General features: G+C 32.7%; 2 protein-coding genes across 3 annotated transcripts; both read right to left on the bottom strand.

Annotated features, from left to right (window-relative positions):
- Positions 1 to 176: 176 nt before the first annotated feature.
- Positions 177 to 1,263, bottom strand: TIC20-II (chloroplast import component Tic20-II). Its single transcript, XM_011011155.1, has one exon. The coding sequence runs from the start codon at positions 1,146 to 1,148 to the stop codon at positions 519 to 521; it is 630 nt and encodes a 209-aa protein (XP_011009457.1). The 5' UTR covers positions 1,149 to 1,263; the 3' UTR covers positions 177 to 518.
- A 1,412-nt stretch (positions 1,264 to 2,675) lies between these two features.
- On the bottom strand, positions 2,676 to 9,744 carry LOC105114577 (putative RNA-binding protein Luc7-like 2). Of its 2 annotated transcripts, XM_011011154.1 has the most exons (13): positions 9,406 to 9,743; positions 9,247 to 9,299; positions 8,997 to 9,165; positions 8,845 to 8,908; positions 8,132 to 8,211; positions 7,839 to 7,992; positions 7,099 to 7,160; positions 6,912 to 6,974; positions 6,338 to 6,396; positions 5,941 to 6,022; positions 4,366 to 4,406; positions 4,030 to 4,263; positions 2,676 to 3,175 (listed from the first exon to the last, which is right to left on the bottom strand). In XM_011011154.1, exons 1-13 carry the CDS (start codon positions 9,550 to 9,552, stop codon positions 3,157 to 3,159), a joined length of 1,227 nt encoding a protein of 408 aa, XP_011009456.1. In that variant the 5' UTR covers positions 9,553 to 9,743; the 3' UTR covers positions 2,676 to 3,156. The 2 variants fall into 2 exon arrangements, 1 of the variants encoding a protein (XP_011009456.1); XR_840164.1 differs by lacking the exons at positions 2,676 to 3,175; positions 4,030 to 4,263; positions 4,366 to 4,406 and adding exons at positions 4,781 to 4,850; positions 5,102 to 5,750 and having other exon boundaries at positions 9,406 to 9,744.
- Between the last annotated feature and the right edge of the window lie 14,819 nt (positions 9,745 to 24,563).

The raw sequence follows: 24,563 nt of genomic DNA, 5'->3' as shown, positions 1-24,563 counted from the left end.
GTGGTTTCAACATATGCCGTCATCCAAACAAAAAAACAACTCAGAAGAGGATGATTCTAAGGCGATTATACGTTAGAAGATGGGGATGATACCCCTCTTAAACGATAGTGCACAGTAGGAAGAGGGAAGAATCCCAGAATTTTCAACAGAAACAAGAATGGACAGGAATAGTTTACAAAACAAAATCCCAATCAACATTTAATTATCAACACAGTTAAAATAAAACCATTCACTCGGAGAGAGTAAGCTTATTGTTCATAACAAATCATTATGCTTTGCAGACAATTCCTCATTCACATAACCAGACATCATCTTTGGCCAACAAATGTCAGAATAAAAAGCACGCTTGGAAAGAAACCACTACTAGTAAATTAGAACATTCAGTTCTACAATTCAGTTACAAGTTCAAGCCCCAAAACAACCAAACCACTGGTACTAAACCCTTTTACCTACGGCTTCAACCAATTGCACCTTTTTTTTTCAAGAAATTTCTTTTTAAAAAAAACAGAAGTTACCACTCATACTTGTCTACCAGCAGCCTCAGCAATAAAGGGCAAATAAGGAGTCTTACCCAAAACAGAACTTGCCAACCCATAAACAAAACAGAAGCAACTAAACAGAAACAGAGCATTATGACCCCAAACCATCAACTTAAACCCTAACCCGGCCCGGCCCGGACTAAGGATCCGGGTCAAAAGCAAAGGCACCACCAATAGAACATCTAACGTCACAGCTTGCATAGCATTGAACCTCACGTACTGGCTAAAACTTGGGTTTCTCACCACACCCAAGTAGAGAGCAAAAAAAGCCACAAAACTTGCATATGGGATTGATCTGTAGAGGCTTAAGAGAGGGATTAGAGGGTCAACTAGCAGAGCCAGAGAAGGGTATTTAGTGAAGAGAAACCGTCCGTACTGGAGAGAGTTAAAGAAAGGGAGGGTGTAAGAAACGGCCGAGACTAACCGATCTGTGGCAGGCGTGGGATTGTATGACATGCGGGTGACGGTGGATTGTTGTGACAGACGGGTTTTAGGGGGGAATTTGAGAAAGGGAGTTAAGGGAGGATTGAAGGAAGAAAAGGGCTGGGATCTTGATAGGGTTTTTGGTGTGGGAATTGGAGATAGGCGCAGGAGGGAGATCGAAGCCATTTTCAGAGAGGGAGGGTGTGTGCTCCTTGAGGTGAAGTAGGCGCAATAAAAATACGACGGAGGAGAGTGCAAAATAAAAAAGGGTATTATTATATATGAATCAGGTTGTACCCTTTCCTGGTATTGTTATTTGTTAACGGTTGCACCTCAGATTTATATATATATTGTGTAATATTTTTTTTAAATATTTTCTAGGGTATATTATTTTCTCAGTTTTTTATTTAAAAAAATTCTCCTAGCATTAGCCATAGTGAGGCAGGGCCCGGAATTCGTGGGCTCCCCTACCATCTCCTGGTTCTCGATGGATCCTGCTGCACGTCACTCGGGCTCTAATGTTCCAAATTTTACTATTTAAATTTATTTTCAACCTCAAATATCTAAATCAAATGAGAAAAAGCATACATTAAATAGTTTTCACTAAATAACACAACATTTTTCCATATGTATTTCATCTCAACAGTTTAGAATGAACCATTAGAAGTCTTTATCGTTGGTAGAAAAAGCATTGGGGATCAAATATAAGTCCTCAGCAAAGCATCTTTCACATTTGAAAACACCCCTCCAATACATAATAAGCAGAAAAAACGCACAAAGCTGTCCGACATCGTTAAAAAGGTCATCATCAAGAGATGATGATATATAGGGTTGAATCAGTAAACAAGAGTAGTTTCACGCTCAGCTTCAAGAACTTGCTCATGTTGTTTTCTTAATTGTATAGATCCATACTACAGGCTACAAGAAAGGAAAACGAGTCTTCGGCAGCACAGCACGCAGAGGGTCCATAATCTAAAGAACCAAAGTGACCTGGACATCACTGACTAATACTGTGAGAACCGGGAAGGATGAACCATTTAGCTGGACATAAATTACGCAGAGGACAACTGCAAACAATAACAGAGCTTGGACATACGCCCACATCCTTAGCGGTTGTACAAGTAAACGGTGGAATCTAAAATGAGCAATAGAACGTGCCTTTTACCCGCTTGCAAATAGCTAAATTTGTAACTACTGTTTTTTAAAAACATTTCAATAGACATCATAATGTGCAAGCAAAAGAATTGGCACTTTACCCACTACTAAAATGAAATTTAAGCTGAACAATGACAAATTGAATGTAGTTGTAGATTTCAATAAGATTAACTTCTGTTCATCGAGGTGCTAGCAAAATCTACCAGTAACCACATTTCTTGCTTCAAATTTTCAGAAAAAGTAAAGAAACAATCATCTTCGATTCTGAACCCCAATAGAAAGAGAATAAAAAAAGTGATGCACCCAAAAGCACCTATGTTTGTGTAGCAATCTTGGGATTTTTCAAAACAAGAGAGAGCACATGCTCAGAAGATCCAAAATGTCAGGCAAATTTGAAAAACAAAATCGAATTCAGCTGCATCTCACAGCCACTGGACAGACACTTTTTACTAACATTTATCTAGAATGTATGTGTCCTCATTTTCACTCTGGTGGGAAAAAAAAAAAAAAAAAAAAACCACGTTAATAAGCAAATATAGAAAGTAAACAGGTACCAGCTTCATGCTGGGCAACCCAATCCAACTTTCCCAAACGCAAAAATAAAGCTTCTGTGAATTTGTTGTCAAGGAAAAGGAATTACAATTTGTCAAAGCAGCATCCTCAACACAACTGGTAGCATAAAGCCATTAGAGCTGAATCTAAACTAAATTAAGGGCAGGGAAATTTCTGTAGATAAAACCCTAGCAATGGCTGAGCCACGCATGACACTTGTGTGAGCTCGTGGGGAGGCAGGGATAATAATATGGGAAGAATAAAAAAGGCGCGCAGCTCTGAAATTCATGTTGCACAGGCATGACTATAAACATAAATAACTTAGAAAACAATTCAACTCCGGTGCCTACGACATTAGCAGAAAACTGTCAAACTCCACTGAAAGTATCAGAAAGACAGAAACTCATACTTGAGATTCAAAACCACAAGTTTACTGACCTAGGAAACAAACACAAATTTCCATACCCAACTGCTCAGCAACAAGATCCTAATATCGGTCATAGTGCCTGAAAAATTGAGAATTAGGAAGCCATCAGTAACATGCTCGCAGTATAAACAGTTCGAACAAAAAAACCAAAAACAATCAAATAATCCACATTGCAGTGACCAAATATGCTAACATGTTAACTGAATAGTCTAGGGGAAGCATTATGTCTGGGGTGCTACGGCAAATGTAACAGCAATCAAATTCTTAACAGTTGAAATCTAATTTTGTAAACACAGGACTGTCTGAGTGGATTGGTTTGTATGCGAAGGAAACAGCTTTAGTGAAGATAGATATAAGAGCTAAAGCCTAGTAACTTGAATTAGTAACAGTTGAAATCTATTTTTGTAAAAATAAAATTTTGCAGCAGGAAGTCCAGAGCATTGACATTTCTCAACTCCCCTCCCAGAAAATTCTCTGTTAATTGGAGAGGCGAAGAGAAGAAAGAATCGGAGGAGGAATCAATAGGCCCAGGGAGAAAAGGAAATGAGGAATTGATTGGATCTCACTTACAAGTAGATTTTCAAATTCAAATGATTACAGGGATTTATTTCCCCCTCAAGCAATATGGGAGGTACAATCTTAAGAATTTCTCCCTTTAGACATATACTAATTGAAATCATTTGGAAATCTTCCAGTCATAATATGCTAGGAATCATTTCTATTTTCAAAGTGGCGCGTGTGGATGCATATCAAAAACTTCTCAGAAAATTAATAACTACTTGAACTCTAAAATGACTTTTGTTAGATTTAGAAGAACAAACACATTTATCCAACTCTAATAAAAAATAAAATAGGTTAAAAGAGATGAGCAGTCATGATTAAAAAACAACTGAAACAAAAAATAGACAGTCAGATACAGGGAAGAATAACTACCTATGGCGATCATAATCCCTAGTATGTTCCCTAGATCGAGAACGTGATCTGTGAAGACTTCTTGAATCATAACTGTGGGAGCGCTCACGTTCACGATCATATCCACGATCCCGGTCATTATACCTGTCATAATCTCTGCTCCTTCGATCATAATCCCTCCCCCGGTCACGGCTATCTCCCCGATCTTGATCCCTGCTTGATTCTCTGTCACGGTCTCTACTCCGTTCTTTTGATCTACAAGATAGAAATATCAGTAATTTGAAGGTCAAGGAAGGAAAGACAGAAGAAAATTGTAATAAGAAAATTGATCTATCAAAATAGCTCAAATGAGAATACCTTCGATCATCAAACCAGTCACCCTTGCGGTGCTTCTTTTCCTAGAAAATTATTAGTGAAGAATTGAAAATCATTCTTTAATAAAATGAAAAATCACTTCACTTGATATACAGATGATTAAGCCCAAATGAAAACTGCCACTGGTTTAATGAGTGGAACAGCTATATCCAACTGCAAATGTTTGAACAGTTGAGCATTGTTGCACAATAAATTTAGCACTCCAAAACAAACAAGCAGTCCAACACCATCCAAAGGCCCAAACAGGAAAACTTGTTAATGATAAGGAATATGTAGACTGAAATAGATGCACAAATGCAGCAAGTACAAGGGTAACACACATCAATGAAAATCTTCAGTAAAAATAAACAGCAAGTGAAGGTTATTTTACTTTTTCCTACCTCTTTCCCCCTTTTTTTCTCAGTTTTTCAGTAAGTTGCAACTACAACAGCCAGATCACAAGAATACCGTACACCATCACTGTTAACCCAAGTTAATATTTCTCAAACTAAATTGTGGAAAAAGAAGAAGAAAGAAGTCTGGTTTATTAAATCATCTTCTATTCTGCTTTCTTTGACAAACCAAATCAGAACTTTTTGTAATACTTTGATCAAGATCCACATATTCTCTTCCAAAAAAGGTCAGCAAAAATCAGATGTTTTGCAATCATGAAACAAAATTTTTCAACTTTTGACAAGATAAATACTAGGATACATCCAACATCTAATTATCTTTTAACCCAAGTTCAAGAAGACAGCTTTGACAAAATAGACTCAACTAATATTTCTCAAACTAAATTGTGGAAAAAGAAGAAAAAAGAAGTCTGGTTTATTAAATCATCTTCTATTCTGCTTTCTTTGACAAACCAAATCAGAACTTTTTGTAATACTTTGATCAAGATCCACATAATTCTCTTCCAAAAAAGGTCAGCAAAAATCAGATGTTTTGCAATCATGAAACAAAATTTTTCAACTTTTGACAAGATAAATACTAGGATACATCCAACATCTAATGATCTTTTAGCATACATAATGCCAATCTACACATACAGATTAGACACAATGTATTTGCATATTTGACACCAATACACCAGGTGTCTTTTGCAAAGAGTTGCTGCCTTTCCAAGTTCAGCAGCCAGCCATAGCAGATTAGCAAAGGAAAAGGAAAGAAAAATAAACAGTAACAGGTTATTCTTCTTTGAGGTCAGAAAAACTCAGATCAAATACGAACTGAGAATCTCTACAATATAATTTGAAATATTATACCAGCACCTGAGCCAACATATTCACAATACCGACTTAAAGATATCCCAAAGATGAGGTAAAACAACAATGATTATCCCACATAGCACAGCACGCCAATTCTAGCCATTGCTTTTAATGCGTAAACTGCAGCAGAATTTTGAACATATGAGTTTCATCAATAGAGAATTGGGGACCATAAGCAATTGAGATGATTTTGGTTTGTTCAACACACAGATTTCCAGTTTTTGCACAATTAACCTGAAAAAACAAGCTGTGAAAGAAAATGGATCTATTGACAAATAGTCCAAGCAAGCAATTTTTTCATTTTCCATACCTGAAGCTCTGTGAGTTTCTCACGAATTTGCATATAGCCTAAATGAAGCTTCCCTCCAAAGTGATCTGCAAGTCTTCGGTCACTGAAAAGAGCAGAAAGACATTTTCAAAAGGATGTCAACAATGAAAGGGAAGTGCACGCATAATAAGTTGCCCCATGATATTCTAACAATATCATGATCTACAAACATATAAAACAGAAAATGACGCACTTTCTTTAGCTGCAAAAGTTATCCCCGTAAAACTGGGCCCAAAAGCCTGCTGGTAACAAGGAGGTATATAGTTGGGTCAAAAGCTGAACTACTTGAAACCCAAATACTATTTGTTTCCCTCATGAAAATAAAAAAAAGAAAGGGAGAGGATTGCACTTGTTTGGAGAGAGAATATAAAAATTATACCTATCATACACGCTCAGAAAAGCTCCACAAATGTCACAAACACGTAGCTTCTGATCAGTCTAAGACAAAAAACAAGAGTCAGATTTGGTGAATTAGTGGATAGCATAGAGAACCCAAATTATTAAGCATGGACCAACCTTAATAACCAACTTCTCTGACGTTGCCACAACAAAATAATTTTTTTTCCTTTGCATGCTTAAGTAAAGCACATTTCAACTGAATAATTGTAAAATTTCTATTGAAAGGATGAAAGACATTGACTACTTACAAAGATCCCATTGGAACATGCATGTTCCTGACTGGAATTGATGGTTATGTAAGTATTTTCACGTTACATGAAAAAGCTTTTGAGAAGAGTACACAAGCCTCAGCAGTCAGGTTGTTATTTGATGCATCAGGTATCAAAATGCATAGCTCTAGCTTTTCTTTTAATACTATGATAGTAAAAAATGGCATGATTCATTTGTAGACTGGTGACCTTTGTCATCTTCATTTTCGATTTTTTTCCTTCGGAATTGAAAAATAACAAAAAGAGGGAGAAGTCAGATAAATTAAAACTAGTAGAAATACTCACAATGCGCACATCGGCAGCAGAATACTTGGAGGAATCCACAGTAGGCTCCTGCCTGGCAGGAAGCTGAAAAGAAGAGAATAGAAGTATTAAGTGGTAGAAATACACCACAGAACTAAAATAAATCAAGATATATAGAAAGGAGTATAGCACCAGGGTCAACATTAGCCAAAATTTAAAAATTAAGAACCTTTTTAAGTGCTTCAGCCTCTTCCAATGCCTTTTGAGCCTCATCTACCATCCCTTGCTCACCTGAAGAATGTTTAAGATTTTGAGAACTGCACAAGACATACTGGAAATAAAAGGGTAAAATGCAGGGTAAAATATAAAACATTTTAGTCACCCAAATCTCTAAACTGCACACAGGAGACCCTGCATGCAACATAAAAACATAAATCCTCCACTAGATTTTCAAGCATAGTGTCTCATACAACCAAATGAGGCTCCAAAGAGCATTATGCTAACATTCTCCATTCAACTATACATCTCCAAAAATATGAAACTTAACAAAGCCCAACTCAACCAAACCCAGTAGCACATTAATGAAATTGATCGATGTATTCTTTTCCAATGCATTGTTCTCTTTATCTGTTGACAAGCACAAACATGGTTTGGCATCATATTGACAATGGGTGTCAAGGAGCCTAGTAAGTGTTGCTATTTTTTCCAACAAGTTATAAATGCATGAGGATGTAAAATAAATAAAATGAGAAGAGCTAGTCACTGAATACTATTTCTTCTTGGATCTTTCTATATTTAGACCTTTTGTTCTTTAGGAAAGTATGGAAGATAACATGGAGAAATGACTATTATAGCTTTGAAAAACACAACCACAATGGGAAACAACCATTGAACATAAGTATATTGCGTTAATTTGAAACATATAATGGAACCTCAAAGACAAACAAGTACAAGCAACTAGAGTCTTACCAAGATCCTCCGCTTTCTTCAGCTTCTCATTTATCATCTCCTGGGTGCGAGGATCAGGAGTAGGTAGCAGCATGGGTGCTGCTGGTGGGGGATTTGGCATAGGTTGAGGTAAAGAAGCCCTGTCTTTATTGAAGGCCTCCAAAAGTAGCGCAGACTGACACAAGATTGCCACATCCATAGAAGTCATAATGAGATTCAAGATTGCAGAAATATGTTTTCTTTTGGGAAAAAAATCATACAAGCCTATGCTGAAGATAACAGTGGCCTCAACAAACTAAGGAGATACTCTATACCTGCTTCTCTGCTCTTTCACTTCTGAGTTTTTCCACTTCTTCCAAAGCTTGAATCTTAAAATCTGTTGTGCCTTCAAGATCTGCAGATTTATAGCAAGATTTTATGTCAGTACAAAACCAACACAAGCCAATTCACACCCAAATACACTTAATATTTCAAGAAATAACAAAGGGAAAATCCATGCGCGCACTATCCACATTAGTTTGTATACATGTGATAACAAAGACAGCTTACATTCTAAATCAAACAAAAAGGTAACAGTTAGGACAACTGTATAACACTCAACAAGCTATCCCAATAACTTCAACAAACTTAAAACTATTTCATACTCCAATATCTACAACTACAATGTTCTAAATAATTGCTAATTGGTAGACTTTTCATCAACATTGGGGACATGAATAAACACTCCAATATTCTCATGATATCTAGTAAATATAATTCACTAAAGATAAATACTGAGAAGCGATTATTGTCTACAAAGGACTATACTTCATTCTAGCAAGTTAATTCGGCACATAAACTAGCTCACAACAGGAACCTTAAAGATAATTTGCATTCTGATATAAACCCAATATGCCAAGTTTTCCTAGAAAATGTTACTGTATTCTAACATTAACAGAAGGACAAGAATCGAACATATTTCATAGAATCATTAACAAAGGATTCCTAAAATACAAGAATTTAAAGAACTAGCTCCCATAAATCTCACCATATTTGTCAGCTTCTTTCAGCTTCTCCTTAATCTGCTTCGACAGCTCAATAACCTCAGGAGTCTGCAATTTAAAAAATCAAATCATTTAAAAAACAAAATAACATAAAAGAGAAACAAATAAAAAGAGTGGTAATGCTGCTGCCCATCACCTGGGTAACCTCAGTAACTGAAATAGCAATAGCTGCCTTGGCGTCCTCATCTTCAAGACGCTTAAGTGCTCTACTGATTTTCTTATCGCATTCGACAATAAGCTTATCAATAACATTCTCTAACTCCGCATCATAGCTATCAACACCTTTCGCCCTCGCTTCTTCATAACTAGTGTGATAAGAACTTCCACTTATATAAATTCAACATTTGTAAATAACTAAATAAAATACAAATAAATGTGAAGCATACTCTTTTCTCAGCTGCAAGGAATGGACTTTCGGGCATGGTCCCATATCCATTTTCTAAAATTCAAAAAAAAAACGCAGACATTATGTCAGGGTTTTTAGAAATCGATAAAGAAATATTAGATATGGATTAAATAGATGTAAAGAATAATAAAAATAATACCGTTAGTTGGAAGAGCTCGTGAGGGCAAAGGCCAACCAAGTACAAGCGACAAACATCACGATCGTAGTACTTGCGATTGACCTCTCTTACGTCACCGTTTCGATTCGCTCCCATGAGCACATCCAGCTGCTTCCTAATCGCATCCATCTTCTATTTCTCCAATCTCGACTGAGATAGACAGACACTGCTGCTGCTTGCTTTCTTGCTTTCTCTCTGTTTCTGTATGCTTGTTTTGTTGAGATCGAGTGAGAGACGAGTCTCTCTAGCACCAGGGTTTGATTGAGAGATTTTCTTCTTAAATTACAGTAGATGGGTTTTGGGTAGATAGATTTCTCGAAAATATATACGAGGTTTTTGTTATTAAATTAATTATTATTATTATTAAATTAAAAGAACTAGTATTCTCGAGTGTTTCAGAGTAGCTGATGGAACTATTTTATAAAATTTTGAAAAAAAAAATAAATTAAATTTTTAATATGTTTTAAATTATTTTATTAATAAAAATAAATTTTTAAACATAATATTTTAATATATTTTCAAATAAAAAATATTTTAAAAAATAACTATCATTATAATATTAACCATACTTAAAATTTATAAAACAAATTTAGATTAAATTTTTTTAATATAAAAAATATTTAAATGATAATAATATTTTTAAAAAAAATAAAAAAAAATTAAGAATCGATGAATTAGTTAAACTAATAATATGATTATAAAAAAATTAATAATAATGAAAAATAAAAAATAATTAATAAAAAAATTAAATATTTATCAATATTATAAAAATAAATTTTCTGAATATTTTTAAAATATTTTAATGATTTTATTTAATAAAAAATTAAATAAAAATAGAATAATGTCATAGAAAAAATTAACATAGGATAAAATTAAAAAATAATTTTAATTTTATAAATAATTTTAATTAAAATAAATAGTAATCAAAGAACATGAATAAAATTTAAAGAATAATTTTAATTTCATAAATTATTTTAATTAAAATAAATAGTAATTAAAGAATATAAATAAAATTTAAAGGAAAAAAATTAAATACTACTTTGAAAAATTACAGAAGTAAATATGAAAATCGAGAAAGAGGAGAAAATATTGAGAAAAAAGGTTGTAGGCGTCAATCTGGAAAAAGAGTCCACAAGATTATTTGAATGCTCTGGAAGTAACTATTTAGTTATCAAACTACCCTGTTTGAATGGTGCAGCCTCAACCATGTATTGATGCACGTAATGCATATATAAACCATTTTTTTAATAATATCTATATTTATTTAATTATCAACACACTCTTCAATCAACTTGTTTATTGGAAAAAAAGAAGAAGATAAACATGAGGAAAAGACACAGAAGCCCCTAGATACTAGTCCAAAATATTTTATTGTTTTTTAAGAATCCAAAATACAAAATACCCTTAGTTATTTTATTGTGCTGACGTGAAAAGACATTTCCTCATTCAATTTGAAAATCACCTTTAAGCCATAAAAACATATAGTTCCATCTTTTATAAAATGCTTAATGGCTTTTCTTTTAAAGAAAAAATAATTATTTAATTGTTTTAATCTATGATAACTTTAGCATGGTATACATTGAAAAATTTAGCATGTATAGGTATTTGTTAATGAAATTTTATATATATTTTTTATTTTGTTTTTGTCATCCAACTTTTCTTTCTTTCTTTTTTTATTTCAATTGAATCCTTATATGTCTATTTTTTTGTGTTTTGTAAGTTTATAGTTTTTCTTTTATAAAATATTTCTTAGAATTAAAGTTTTTGACCAATTTCCAAATCTAGATTTGAGGATAATTAAATGAGATATAATTTGAATTTATAGCATAATGATGTTTAGAAGAAAGGGGATCAAATTGAGAACTAAAAAAATAAAAACAATGGGCTTATCTCAAATTTCCACATAAAAGTATGTTTTAGTCTATATATTATTTCTTGACTCAATTTCTAGTCCTTTTAGTTTTAGGATTTCAAGTTTTAGTTCAAAATTTTATTTTATTCATAGTTCAATTCCTAAGTTTGCGAAAAGAGAGAAAAGTCGAGGGAAAAAGAGGGAGGAGAGAGAAAATAGTTGGTTGACAACTTTCCAACAAAAAAACCCGGCAATTTTGGTGTTAACAAGTCTTATTTAACAAAAAAAGTGTCATTGAAATGTTTTTTTATCAATCATCTTGTCAAAAACAAATAGATCAAAACTCCAAAATTTATTTTCTTGATTCAGGTTATTTTTGTATTTTTTAATAAATTAAATGGTGACTTAAAGTTAGAAAGGGGTTGATCAAGATTTTTTATGATGTTTCCTAGGTGTTTCTAAATGAGAAAAGGGTTGAAAATGGAATATTTTTTTAAAGCAAATAAGTTAGTAGCTGACCTTTTAGCTACCTTAAATGCCTAAAATTTTTATTGCTAATGACGAGTTGCATGCTTTGTTTTTTTTTTTTTTTTAGTTTTTAAGGGTGGACACACGTTGTCCATCTTGTTAAAAAAAATAAAAAAGAAAGTCAAGTGTCCAATATTGACTTAGAGGCCGATGCACATGCAACCTTTTTTTAGAAGGTCAATTGTGCTAGCTCGCTGAGACCTAGACTCATTTTAAACGACCCTTTATTATTATTTTTTCTTAAATTCTAATTAAAATTAATTATAAAAAATAGTTGAAATTATATTTAGGATGTTATTCCATTAAATAGCACTTGATTTTACATTTTGTCAGTTATGGTTATCATAGTTTTTTAAATACTATTAGCAAGCTCTCTTTTTTTACCACCATTCATTATTTTTTTCTTAAAATTTAGTCCAAATTCATTGTAATCATATAAAATAAATTATATTTTTCTTAAGGTTATTGACAATAACAGTATAAAATTTCCTAGACTATTAGAAGGTATTGGTAGGATATAAATTAAACAACTACTATAAGTTTAATAAAAAAAATTAGTTATTGATTTTTAATGAAAAACTTAACATATTATTCTTAATTGTAGGTAAATAATATTTGGTTGATGCTGGATACCTTAATGAGTATGGATATTTAGATTTATATAAATATGAGATATATCATTTACAAGATTTTAGGTGTCATGGATAGTCAAAAAATCAGAAAAAAAATATTTAATCGTGCACATTTATCATTATATAATGTAATAGAATGTTCTTTTGGAGTATGAAAATAAAGGTAAAGAATTTTACAAAACATGCTCGTTTATGTATACAAAATGCAAGTTTATATTGTAGTTACATCAATGGCACTACATAACTATATTAGAAGGAGATTGCAATATGATATGACTTTTGTAAAATATGATTGTAATTCCAATTTTGTTCCCGATGATTTTTTACTAGATGTTGTTGCTTGCTAGATAGTCAAGGATCGCAAAAGCCTTCATGTATAGATTTTGTACGTGATAGAATTGCAAATAGTTTGATAGGACAATAAAAAAAAACCTTTTAAAGAGATTATTCATTTAATTATGTAATAATAATTAAATCTATAATATTTAAATTGAAAATCTTCAATATTAATATGTCCTTTTAAGAAATCAATGTAAAAAGCATATCAACCAAACACATAAAACTATTTTTTTGTTCAACTTTAATTTTAACCATAATTTTAACTAAACACTTAATTTATAAAATGAACCTCAACTAAAAGTGATTTTTATAAAATTAATTTTTTCAAACTACAATTATAAAAGTTACCATAATACAAAATACACCCTTTGTTATGCTAATTGTTGATCTCATTTTTGAATGTTACTTTGATTTTCATGGTGATCTATCTTGACTTTGTCACTCTAGTTGCAAATCTCTTTCTTTTCAAGGCATTTTGACATTCATGTAAATTTTATTACGCTTGTCATCTTGATTTTGTCATTCTAGTTATTAACCTTTGTTTTTTTTTTAATTTTTATTGTTTTCACATGTTTATTTTTTTCATCTATTGAATCTCCCCTCTTTTTTTCTTCAAATCTTTGTTAGGTATGCTTCGTAAACCTTGTCTCTATTTAATTTCTTTTTGAACAACTTAATTTATGATTTTTCAAAACTTAGCAACTAGTATAAAGGGTGATTCTAACATGGATTTTTATAAAAAAAAATAATAAAACTCAAAATAAAATAATAAGAGATACGATTTTTATTTATGAACAATATATTGACAACTTTGTTTAGCTTAGATCAATAAGTCATGATCTCATTTTGATCAAACCTTTTTTAAATTAGAAATATTGAGGTTAGTTGATGAGGATTAATTGGTTAAAGATTTGATCTCACATTACCAATCATTATTTAGCATTGTCACACATATGCGGCGTTGCGATAGTTGTTCACCATCCAGGAAAAGATGGAAATGTGGTGTATCTCTAGCAAATATGAAGAGACAAAGAATTTTTATCTCTTATCAGTGGAAAATTTAAATGGGAGTCGCCACCTAATATTCTGGTTACTAGGAATTTTTACATTTTGTTGGCATGCTGACATCCTTTTTTCATTGTTTATATTTTTTTGATTTTTTTATTTTTCTGCGGGGGCTCAAAAATGCGTTATGACAAGCATATCAAATCATTTAATTTTCATGTGAATTTTGTTTTTGCTTCACACATTAATCCAAGCAAAATTATAGTTTCAAGAGTTTATAAAAAATGGAAAAGGGTTTTCTACAAGTCAAAAGACTTAAAAAATTCTTTTTTTTTTGCCCAAATCCTAACATTTGATCATCCAACTTTTCTTACTAGTTGTCACTTTACTTGCTTTCAGCCAAGGATAGGGGTTGTAATGGTATGCTTCATTCACAATGGTTTGTAAAGACTTTTACGTGTTTTTTATGTTAGTGAGGTCAATGAATTTATAATTAAGTGATAAAAATAGAGATAATATTTATGACAAGGAGAAACAGAGACAGAGGGCTCTGTTTTTTCATGAAAGAGGAAATAAAAAGGTAGTGTTTGTTTTGTATGGCTGTAATTTTGATTTTTTTTTTTGATATTTTTGAATCGTTTTTATGTGTTGATATAAAAAATAAAAATATTATTTTGAAGTATTTTCAAATAAAAAATACTTTTAAAAACAATATCTATAATATTCCTAAACACACTCTAAACCGGAGAGAGAGGTAGCAAGAAGAGATAAAAAGGGAAATGATATTTTCCCTTTCATTCCCTATGACATCATTTTTTTTGTTTTCTTTTTTTGTTTAGTCCATCCTTTTGTTAGTTCCTATTATCTAGATGTTTGGTCTTTGTTATTTTTTTTTATTACTTTAATCCATTTTCTTTTTCACATTTTTTTTCTTAAGTCTTTTCCCCCCTTATAAATTCCACGGGGCTTTGAAACTTAAATCCACTTTAGGAAATTGATTTTTTTTTATTTTTTATATATTTCTTAGGGAAAATTTGGAATAACAAGGGTAAAAAAGAGTGATGACAACACTCAATCTAGAAAAAAAATTATATATTTCCTGGGGAAAATTTGGAATAACAAGGGTAAAAATTATTTTTTATATATTTCTTAGGGAAAATTTGGAATAACAAGGGTAAAAAAGAGTGATGACAACACTCAATCTAGAAAAAAAAGTGAATTAATAATAATAATAATAATAATAATAAAGGTTTTATATGAACAATTAATAATGCCTCGTTAATGATGATAATTTTTCTTTATTACATTACACTCAAGAAATAATTTGATATCATCTAATATAAAAAAATAAAATTGTCTTATATAAGAGATCAACATATAAAAATTAAATACTCAAATAACAAATAAATACAATAATTAAGTCATGCAACAAACAATCAAAATACTATAATTACATGGAAAATTCTCTCTTTTTTTTTACATTATTTTTGGGTGAAAGTGAAATTATCATTGATAAACAAAGCTAGCAAGCAAATGGTTCAAAAGGAGAATAATAAAAGTGTCAAGAATAAGAAGCAAGGTAATAAGTCCTCTTACCTATTTAAAACTTCTTTGGATATAATTTCTGTTATGAAATTTCCTTCTCTATGTACATGGTGAAAAGAAATAGGATCTAGCTTACTGAGTAGAAGATATATGACATAGAAAAGATTTGACTTTAACAGCTTTCTTAAGAGTAAGAACCTTCACTTCATTTGACTCTATTATAATTGTGTTAGTTGAGAAAATGTTGATAAACCAATCATTATCTCTAAACAACCTTTCAATCTAAGACACATTTGACTTTCCAAATGCAGAAACCATCAATGTTTTATTCTAGAATACCAAATCTCATCTCTTATATTGTTGTTAGCCAAATTCTAGTGTTATTGATCCATCTCTTTATTCCTTCACAATCTCTTTGAAAGATGATATCTTGAGTAGAAAAAATGCTCTTCTATATATTTTGCCTAATAAGTTACTTTATAAAAGATTAAGAAGCGGATATCATCCTAATATGGTGAAGTGCCATTAAAAACCAAACCATTCCTAACTAATAAAATTGACCACAACACAACATATAAAACTTGCAACTAAAGCTTTCTTTATATATGGTCGTTGCTTGACCGCTTTTTATGATCAGCTTGTTTTAACTCGCAAGTGCACGAGTGTGTGATGTAGCAATTAACTCGATAAGATCGAGGTCATATCCACAGAGAGCTAGATTTGAAAATTAAGCTAGGTAACAAAAAAAAACTCAAGAGAAAGTAAATTAACAATAACTTGGTTGAAAATAATTGATGGATTTGTTTTCAAAGATGAAAAAGTGTAAATAGATTTTAAATGACAAGAAAAAGTAAGTTTTGGTCCAAATCAATTTTAATGGTGATGTATTGGTGATTTCTTCAACATATATAAGATAACTCAACCTAATATCAACGATGGTGATATTAGATCAGAAGATATTACAATGAAGATTAGAAAGATGAAGATTGATTATTGCTTAAGAATGAACAAGTACTTTCATATTAAGTAAGACATTGAATCAAGCAATCTCTATACCAAAACTAAAGTTTGTGCATAAAAATTCAAGATTATAACATTACCTAAATGATTTCTAAAATTTCTTTGCAATAATAAATCATTCATGAAGAAAATGAGAAGATAAACATTAAGATTCATTCATATCCTAAAGAACTCACCTCAATCACCATTATCCTTGATTTGGATCCAAGAAAGAGTTTAGCCAACCATGATTATATATAAGAACACTTCAATAAACATGAAATAACTTGAATAAAATAGAAATAATAAGTTTTACAAACTAAAGAACCGAAATATATAAAGAAGAACACAATACAATTTCAGAAAAAATTCGGACACAAATCTAACTCTAACTTTGGACAGCAATTCAACCCTCTTCGAAGCTTTTTATCGAGAAGTCTATTAGAGACATATTTATAGAAAATGCTGTCACCTTTCCAGATCATTAAAGAACAGCTCATTTGGACACCCGAGTCAAAAGTTATGGGCAAAACACCAAAAGGTGTTCTGAAAAATCAAATTAAGACAGCTTTACAACTACTTTGGTGCACGTTTTTCTTCCTCATTTATGAGGTGTCTCCTTCTTCTTTTTGACCCAAAATAATGTTAAAATATCCCCTCCAGCTTTCCATTCATGTGCTTGCCTTCTTGGATCAATGGATTACCCAAAATAAATCAATTGTTATTTGTTGTGTGGACATGTAAGATCATGGATTGTGTTTGGGTTGATTTGGGGTTGATTTAGGGCTGATTTGGAGCTGATTTTGGTCTGAATTTGAGCATCAAATAAGTATACAAATGTACTTATTATTTGGGCTAAGATTGACATTGAAACCTTGAGTGTTTAATGGTTGAAGTTTGCACACAACATAAGGCAAGTTTGGGTTTGAAATAAATCATATGATATTCTTTTCTAGAATTGGAATAGAATTGATTTTTGGGACAAATTTGGAGCACTTATTTGAACCAAGATTTGCTTCAATCTTCAACTAAATGTCTCTTCAATTCTTTGTTCTGAATTCCGACGTTGAATTTTCTGAATTAATTCATTTAAGCTCCAAAAACCTATCGAAACATTAAAACAAACTTCATTACTAAAAAACACATCAATTATTATAAAAAAAACCAAATAAAAACAATAAATACATATGTAAAATAAGAGACTTAATGACACTTTTGATGCACAATCACACCCCCCAACTTAGATTTTGCTAGTCCTCAAGCAAAAGAAAACATAAAACCTTTAAAATAAAAATAATAATAATAACAACCATAATTAGGCTCGATTCATCACACTTGAAGGACCTATCATGCAAACATTGATATCTTTAACTTAGTGTACACAATAGCAAATAAAGAAAAATAAGCATACTCACATTCTCTAAATCAAACATCCATACAAAATTTCCAAATTCAGTCATATTTATCGTGCAACCAACATAATTGATTCATATGAAAACTCAACTTGTAATCTTCCCTTCTCACCAACACAAACAAGGTAGCAAACTAGAGAAATATCTATATATATATATATATTTTTTTTTTCTTTTTTTTTTGAAGATATGATTTATTCTTTGTCTTTAAGTTGTCACTTCCCTTTTGACGCGAATACAAACATTTGTGATGAATGCACCCGGTTACTCACAAAGTCACAACCTTAAAGTGCTTTGCATACTCATATTTCAAGCTGCTGTTTGACGTAAAGATAAACATTTGTGATGAATACCCCTAGTTACTAAGCAACTCAAAACATTGGAGTAGATAGAACTTTGTACACATTTGTTTATTTATTTATTTATGTAATGATTATTACTCTATTTACTTAAACCTTGTTTAGGACTAGATCAAAAGGGATAATCACAAGTAAAGCATCATACTCACCTTTCATGCATATTCACACAACTCACACAACTTTTACAAGGAAAGATGTACTTCAGTAATCTTAAAAAAAAGTATGTTATATCTTGCTTTATAAAATATTATCTATCCCAAATTAAAGCATGCAATGTTTAACACAATAATGAACCCAAAAAGGTAATGATGATCCTAAACAAGTCTCATTCACATACCAATGCAAGTATTTTTTTTATTTTTTTTAACAAGCATGGTTATCTCAAGCATTCAACATAATGAAATATCTAAAATTAAGTTTTACATTATCCTCAATGTAAAAGAGAAAGAGAAGAAAAGTATAAAGATTAGAAAATTGTTACTCCCCTTCTGTTTTCAAGGATGAATGTCTAATTGAATTGGGCATGAGCTGACTTCTTGCTTGATTTTTTTTTTTAACCTGCATATCACAACTAAAAGAAAACATAAAAGAAAACATTGATGTTTTTTTTTTTAAAATAAGGAACCTCACACCCCCCAACTTAATTGACATTGTCCCGAATGCATGAACAAGAAAATATAAGAGATGGAAGAAAGAAGAAAAAAAATGAAAATGAAAATAAAAATAAAATAAAAATAAAAACTCATTACTTTTGATACTACAATGGTATTGAATCTTCAAGATCCAATGTCTCAACTTCAGCCACAACATTTTCAAGATAAAGTTTCAATCGATGACCATTTACTTTGAAAATATTTCCATTCTTGGGATTTTCTACCTCAAATGCACCATGCTCAGAGATGGATTTAATCACAAATGGACCAATCCATTTTGTCCTCAACTTCCCAGGAAAGAGATGTAATCATGAATTATACAAGAGAACCTTTTGACCAACATGAAAGGATTTTCTAAGAATATGTTTATCATGCAAAGTTTTCATCTTATGTTTTGAAATTTTTGCATTTTCAAATGCATCATTTCTTAGCTCCTCTAATTCATCCAATTGAAGCTTTCTATTTTTGCCAACCTCATTTTCATTGTCATTGAATTGCCGAATGGAACAATATGCACGGTGCTCAATCTCAACAGGGAGATGACAAGGCTTTCCATAAACTAGCCTATACGGAGACATTCCTAAAGAGGTCTTATAAGCAGTGCGATATGCCCACAAAGCATCAACTAGTCATAGGGACCAATCTTTACGGTTTGAATTGACTGTTTTCTCTAAAATGCTCTTGATCTCCCTATTTGCCAACTCAGCTTGGCCACTAGTCTGTGGGTGATAGGGGGTACTGACCTTGTGAATTACACCATATTTTCTCATCAAAATCCCAACGAGCTTGCTACAAAAATGTTTTCCCCCATCACTAATCATAGCCCGAGGCATGCCAAAACGAGAGAAAATATTTTCTTTCAAGAATTTGACCACAACTCGATGGTCATTGGTTCGAGATGCAATGGCCTCCACCCATTTAGACTCATAATCAACAACTACAAGGATGAATTGGTAACCAAATGAACTTGGAAAAGGTCCCATGAAATCAATCCCCCAACAATCAAATATTTCCAAAACAAGGATGGGGTTAAGGGGCATCATGTTATGCCTAGTGAGGCTACCTAGTCGTTGACATCGGTCATATGCAACACAGAAGGCATGAACATCTTTAAACATGGTAGGCCAATAAAAACCACACTGCAAGATTTTGGCAATGGTTTTCTTGGAAGAGAAATGCCCACCACAGGCTAATGCATGACAAAAATTCATGATCAGGGATGCACCGCCTAATAATTTGGTCAGGACAATATTTAAATAGGTAGGGGTCATCCCAAAAAAAGGTGCGCACATTACGCAAGAATTTTTGTTTGTCAAGTTTAGACCAATGAGAAGGAATCTGACTTGTGGCTAGGTAATTTGCTATGTCAGCATACCATGGAGAACCAATGTAAGAGACAGTACCTGCACAAAATAAATTTTCATCAGCAAAGAGTTCATTTATTGGAGATTCATCAATTATGGTCTTATAGCTTGAAAGACGAGACAAATGATCAGCCACTACATTCTCTACTCCCTTTTTATCTCGAATTTCAATGTTAAACTCTTGGAGTAGGAGGATCCATCGAATAAAAAGTGGTTTGGCATCTTGTTTTGTGAGCAAATATTTCAATGCTGTATGATCAGTGAAAACAATAACAAGAGATCCAACCAAATAAGACCTAAACTTGTCTAATGCAAAGACCACAACTAAGAGTTCTTTTTCAGTTGTAGTGTAATTCAATTGAGCATCATTCAAAGTCTTGCTAGCATAATATATGACATGAGGTTTCTTGTCTTTTCTTTGCCCTAAAATAGCCCCAACCATAAAATCACTAGCATCACACATCAGTTCAAATGGTAAAGACCAATCAGGAGCTTGCATGATTGGTGCAGTTGTCAACAACCCTTTAAGCTTTTCAAAAGCTTCTTGACATTTTGATGTCCAATCAAATGGGACATCTTGTGACAACAAGTTACACAATGGTTTGGCAATGGTACTAAAAGAATGAATGAATCTTCGATAAAAACCAGCATGTCCTAAAAAGGATCTCACATCTTTCACAGTCTTAGGGGTAGTTAATTTTTGAATGACTTCCACTTTTGACTTATCTACCTCTATCCCTTTTGAAGAGACAATGTGACCTAAAACAATACCATGTGTCACCATAAAATGACACTTCTCCCAATTGAGTACAAGATTGCTCTCTTCACACCTTTCAAGAACTTTTTCTAGATTCATTAGACACAACTCATAAGAATCCCCATAAACTGAAAAATCATCCATGAAAACTTCTAAAAAATTTTCCACCATGTCACTAAAGATACTCATCATACACCTTTGAAAAGTGGTTGGTGCATTACACAAACCAAATGGCATTCTTCTATAAGCATAAGTACCAAAAGGACAAGTGAAAGTGGTTTTTTCTTGGTCTTCTAAAGAAATCTCAATTTGGTTGTAACCTGAGTATCCATCCAGAAAACAATAGAAAGCTCTTCCAGCTACTCTTTCAAGCACTTGGTCTAAAAATGGAAGCGAAAAATGGTCCTTCCTAGTCACCATGTTCAATTTACGATAATCAATGCACATACGCCATCCAGTTTGGATTCTAGTTGGTACCAGCTCATTATTTTCATTCTTCACTACCGTGACTCCAGATTTTTTTGGGACAACTTGGGTTGGATTAACCCATTTTGAGTTTGCAATAGGGTAAATGATACCTGTATCAAGTAGCTTAAGCACTTCACCTCTCACTACTTCCTTCATGTTTGGGTTCAATCGTCTTTGCATTTGCCTCATAGATTTAGCCTCTTCTTCAAGATAGATTCTATGTGTACATAAAAGAGGGCTAATTCCTTTCAAGTCAGTAATTTTCCACCCAATTGCTTTCTTGTGTTTTCTCACCACTCTCAAAAGTTTTTGTTCTTGCTCTATGCTAAGTTTTGATGAGATCACAATAGGATATGATTCATCTTCCCCTAGAAATGCATACTTAAGATCACTCGGTAAAGGCTTCCTTTCTAGTTTATCAGGCTGGACAAGAGATTCCTCAACTTTCACTTAGGGTGAAATCAAAGGCTCAAACGATGGGGTCCATTGACCTATTGATATAATAGGCATTGGATCTAGATAAGTCTCGAGTTCTCGTACTTCCTCATCAACACATTCCAAAGAACAAAATCTTTCATCATGAATTAAAGTTCTCTCCAATGGATCCTTGATCCACACTCTCTCAAAGTGTTCTTGACAAACTGTTTGGATGAAATCTACCTCTCTAATGTCCTCATGTTCCCCGATTTGTTTGGAGACATTGAATATGTTCATCTCCACAATCATATTCCCAAAGGACAATTTCATCACCCCATTCCTACAGTTAATTAAGGCATTGGATGTAGCTAGGAAAGGTCTCCCTAAGATGACTAGGATAGGAGCATTAAAACCTTGAATTGGTGCGGTGTCTAACACTACAAAATCAACAGGAAAGTAGAATTTATCTACTTGGACCAACACATCCTTAACGATACCCCTGGGAATCTTGATTGACCTATCAGCTAATTGAAGGGTGATTCGAGTAGGCTTGATTTCTCCTAAACCTAATTGTTCGTAAACAGTGTAGGGTATTAAATTCACACTTGCTCCTAAATCCAACAAAGCTTGATCTATCTTATGACTTCCAATAATACATGAAATGGTAGGACAACCAGGATCTTTGTATTTGGGAGGGGTCTTAAACTGGATGATGGCACTAGCATGTTCAGTCAGAAAAGCTCTTTCTTTCACATTCAATCTCCTTTTGACTGTGCATAAATCCTTAAGAAACTTTGCATAAGATGGAACTTGTTTAATTACATCAAGGAGTGGAATATTGACTTTCACTTGTTTGAACAATTCATAGATTTCTGAGTTCATAAGATCTTGTTTAGGTTTCCCTAACCTTTGTGGAAATGGTGCTCTAGGAACAAATTCTAAATCACTCATTTTGACTCCAATTTTTCTTGAATCATCTCCTTTCTCACTCATCTCTTTCTCATTTATCTCACCTTCTTTGTCACTCAAACTCTCATTTGTCACTTGTGTTTTGATTCCCTCTTCACTTTCCCTAGATTTCTCCTCTACAATACCTTTAGAAATCCTAAAACCTACACCTTTGTCAACAATCTTTCCACTTCTAAGGGTAGTGATGGCTTGGACTTGTTCATGGTTTGAAGGTTCACTAGGTGAGGATTCACTCATGTGTACCTGACCTCTAGGATTGGGCATTGGTTGAGCTGAGATTTTTCCCTTCTCTTGAATGCTTAGTGATTGAGTCAACTTAGTTAGTTGACTTCGAATGTCATCTAAGGTCCTATTGGTCTGGTCTTGGAATTTGTAAACTTGGTTGTTGATTCCTCCTTACGTTTGCATGAATTGTTGAAGAGTATCCTCTAGGGATCTCTTATGAGGTGGTTGGTATGTGTTATGTGTGGGAGCATGAAATGATTGGGGTGGAGGTTGAAATGTTTGAGGCACTGAAGAGCCCTCATTTCTCCATCCAAAATTTGGGTGGTTCCTCCATCCAGGATTATAGGTCTCAGAGTAGGGATTGCCTACTTGGTTTGGAAATGGTTTTCTAACATTACTTGAATCAGAAGTTTGGCCATATAGCTCTTCTTTGAAAGTTGGAATGGTAGGACACTCAGTTGTCCTAGTCCCTTTGCTCTCACAAACAACACAACTTTTCTCTTGTTGTTCACTCATGACATGCACTTTTTTAATCTCAAGAGACTCTACTTTCCTAGCCAATGAGGCTAATCTAGCATTGAGGTCATTAGTCTCTTTCAATTGAAACTTCTCACTTGAATGAGAAATGGTGTTTCTAGACTCAACATGAACTGGGAGAGAAGTCTCCCATTGCTTTGTGTTTTCAGCCAATTGATCAAAAAAATCAAAGGCCTCACTTGGTTCTTTGTCATAAAACTCACCATTACACATGGTTGACACTAGCTTTTTAAAATCTAACCTCCACATCTCAAAACCATGGTGGGGGCATGCATTTAACAAGTCTTTGAACCTTTTCCAAGCTTGGTGAAATGATTCATTTGGACTACAAGAAAAATTCATCATTTGACGTTGTAAGGTTGTTGTCCTATGAGTGGGGAAGTATTTTTTTCAAAAATTCAGCTTGCATTTCTCTCCATGTACCTATAGACCTAGGACGCAGGGAGTTTAGCCAAAGTTTGGCTTTATCCTTTAGAGAGAATGGGAACAATTTAAGCCGAATAGTTTCTTCAGTGCATGTTCTATCAATAAAAGTATTACATACTTCTTCAAAGTCCTTAATGTGTATGTATGGATTTTCAGAATCCATACCATGATATGTGGGAAGAAGTTGGATCATGCCTGGTTTCAAATTGAAAGCTTGTTGGTTCAGAGGCAAGATAATACACGAAGGTGTACTTTGTCTAGCTGGGTGAAGATACTCTCTAAGAGTTCGAAAATTAGGTTGGTCATTGAATTGTGGAGGTCCATTACCTTGAACACTCCTTTCACCCTTTATATCTTCAACATTAGCCATGATGAAAAAAATAATAATAATATAACAATTATATGAATATGAAAAGAAAGGAAAAAAAGAAAAAGAAGATTGCAAATAAAAGTAAATGAAATGTAAAAGATAAAGTAATAGCTCAAAAATAAAAATACAACAAATTAGAAAATTCACACTTCAACTAATAAGCAATATTAACAATAATAAACATTAAAAGACAATTATAACAAGCATGAATAAAGAGACGGTAATACCAGCCAAGTACTTCAAAAAAAACAACAAAAACAAGACAAAACAACAACAATACAAC

This window comes from Populus euphratica, unplaced genomic scaffold (assembly GCF_000495115.2).
Source record: "Populus euphratica unplaced genomic scaffold, PopEup_1.0 scaffold548.1, whole genome shotgun sequence".
Taxonomy (NCBI): domain Eukaryota; kingdom Viridiplantae; phylum Streptophyta; class Magnoliopsida; order Malpighiales; family Salicaceae; genus Populus; species Populus euphratica.
Note: the sequence above shows the minus strand (reverse complement) of the source record. Positions and strands in the feature narration are given on the sequence as shown.

Excerpts from the sequence above, each read along its gene's own strand:
- TIC20-II (XM_011011155.1), bottom strand. The coding sequence starts at position 1,148 with ATGGCTTCGATCTCCCTCCTGCGCCTATCTCCAATTCCCACACCAAAA.
- LOC105114577 (XM_011011154.1), bottom strand. The coding sequence starts at position 9,552 with ATGGATGCGATTAGGAAGCAGCTGGATGTGCTCATGGGAGCGAATCGA. Across the intron at positions 7,993-8,131 it reads GTGAAAGAGCAGAGAAGCAG|TCTGCGCTACTTTTGGAGGC; the intron begins GTATAGAGTATC and ends ATCTTGTGTCAG. Across the intron at positions 6,975-7,098 it reads AGGCTGAAGCACTTAAAAAG|CTTCCTGCCAGGCAGGAGCC; the intron begins GTTCTTAATTTT and ends TCTTCTTTTCAG.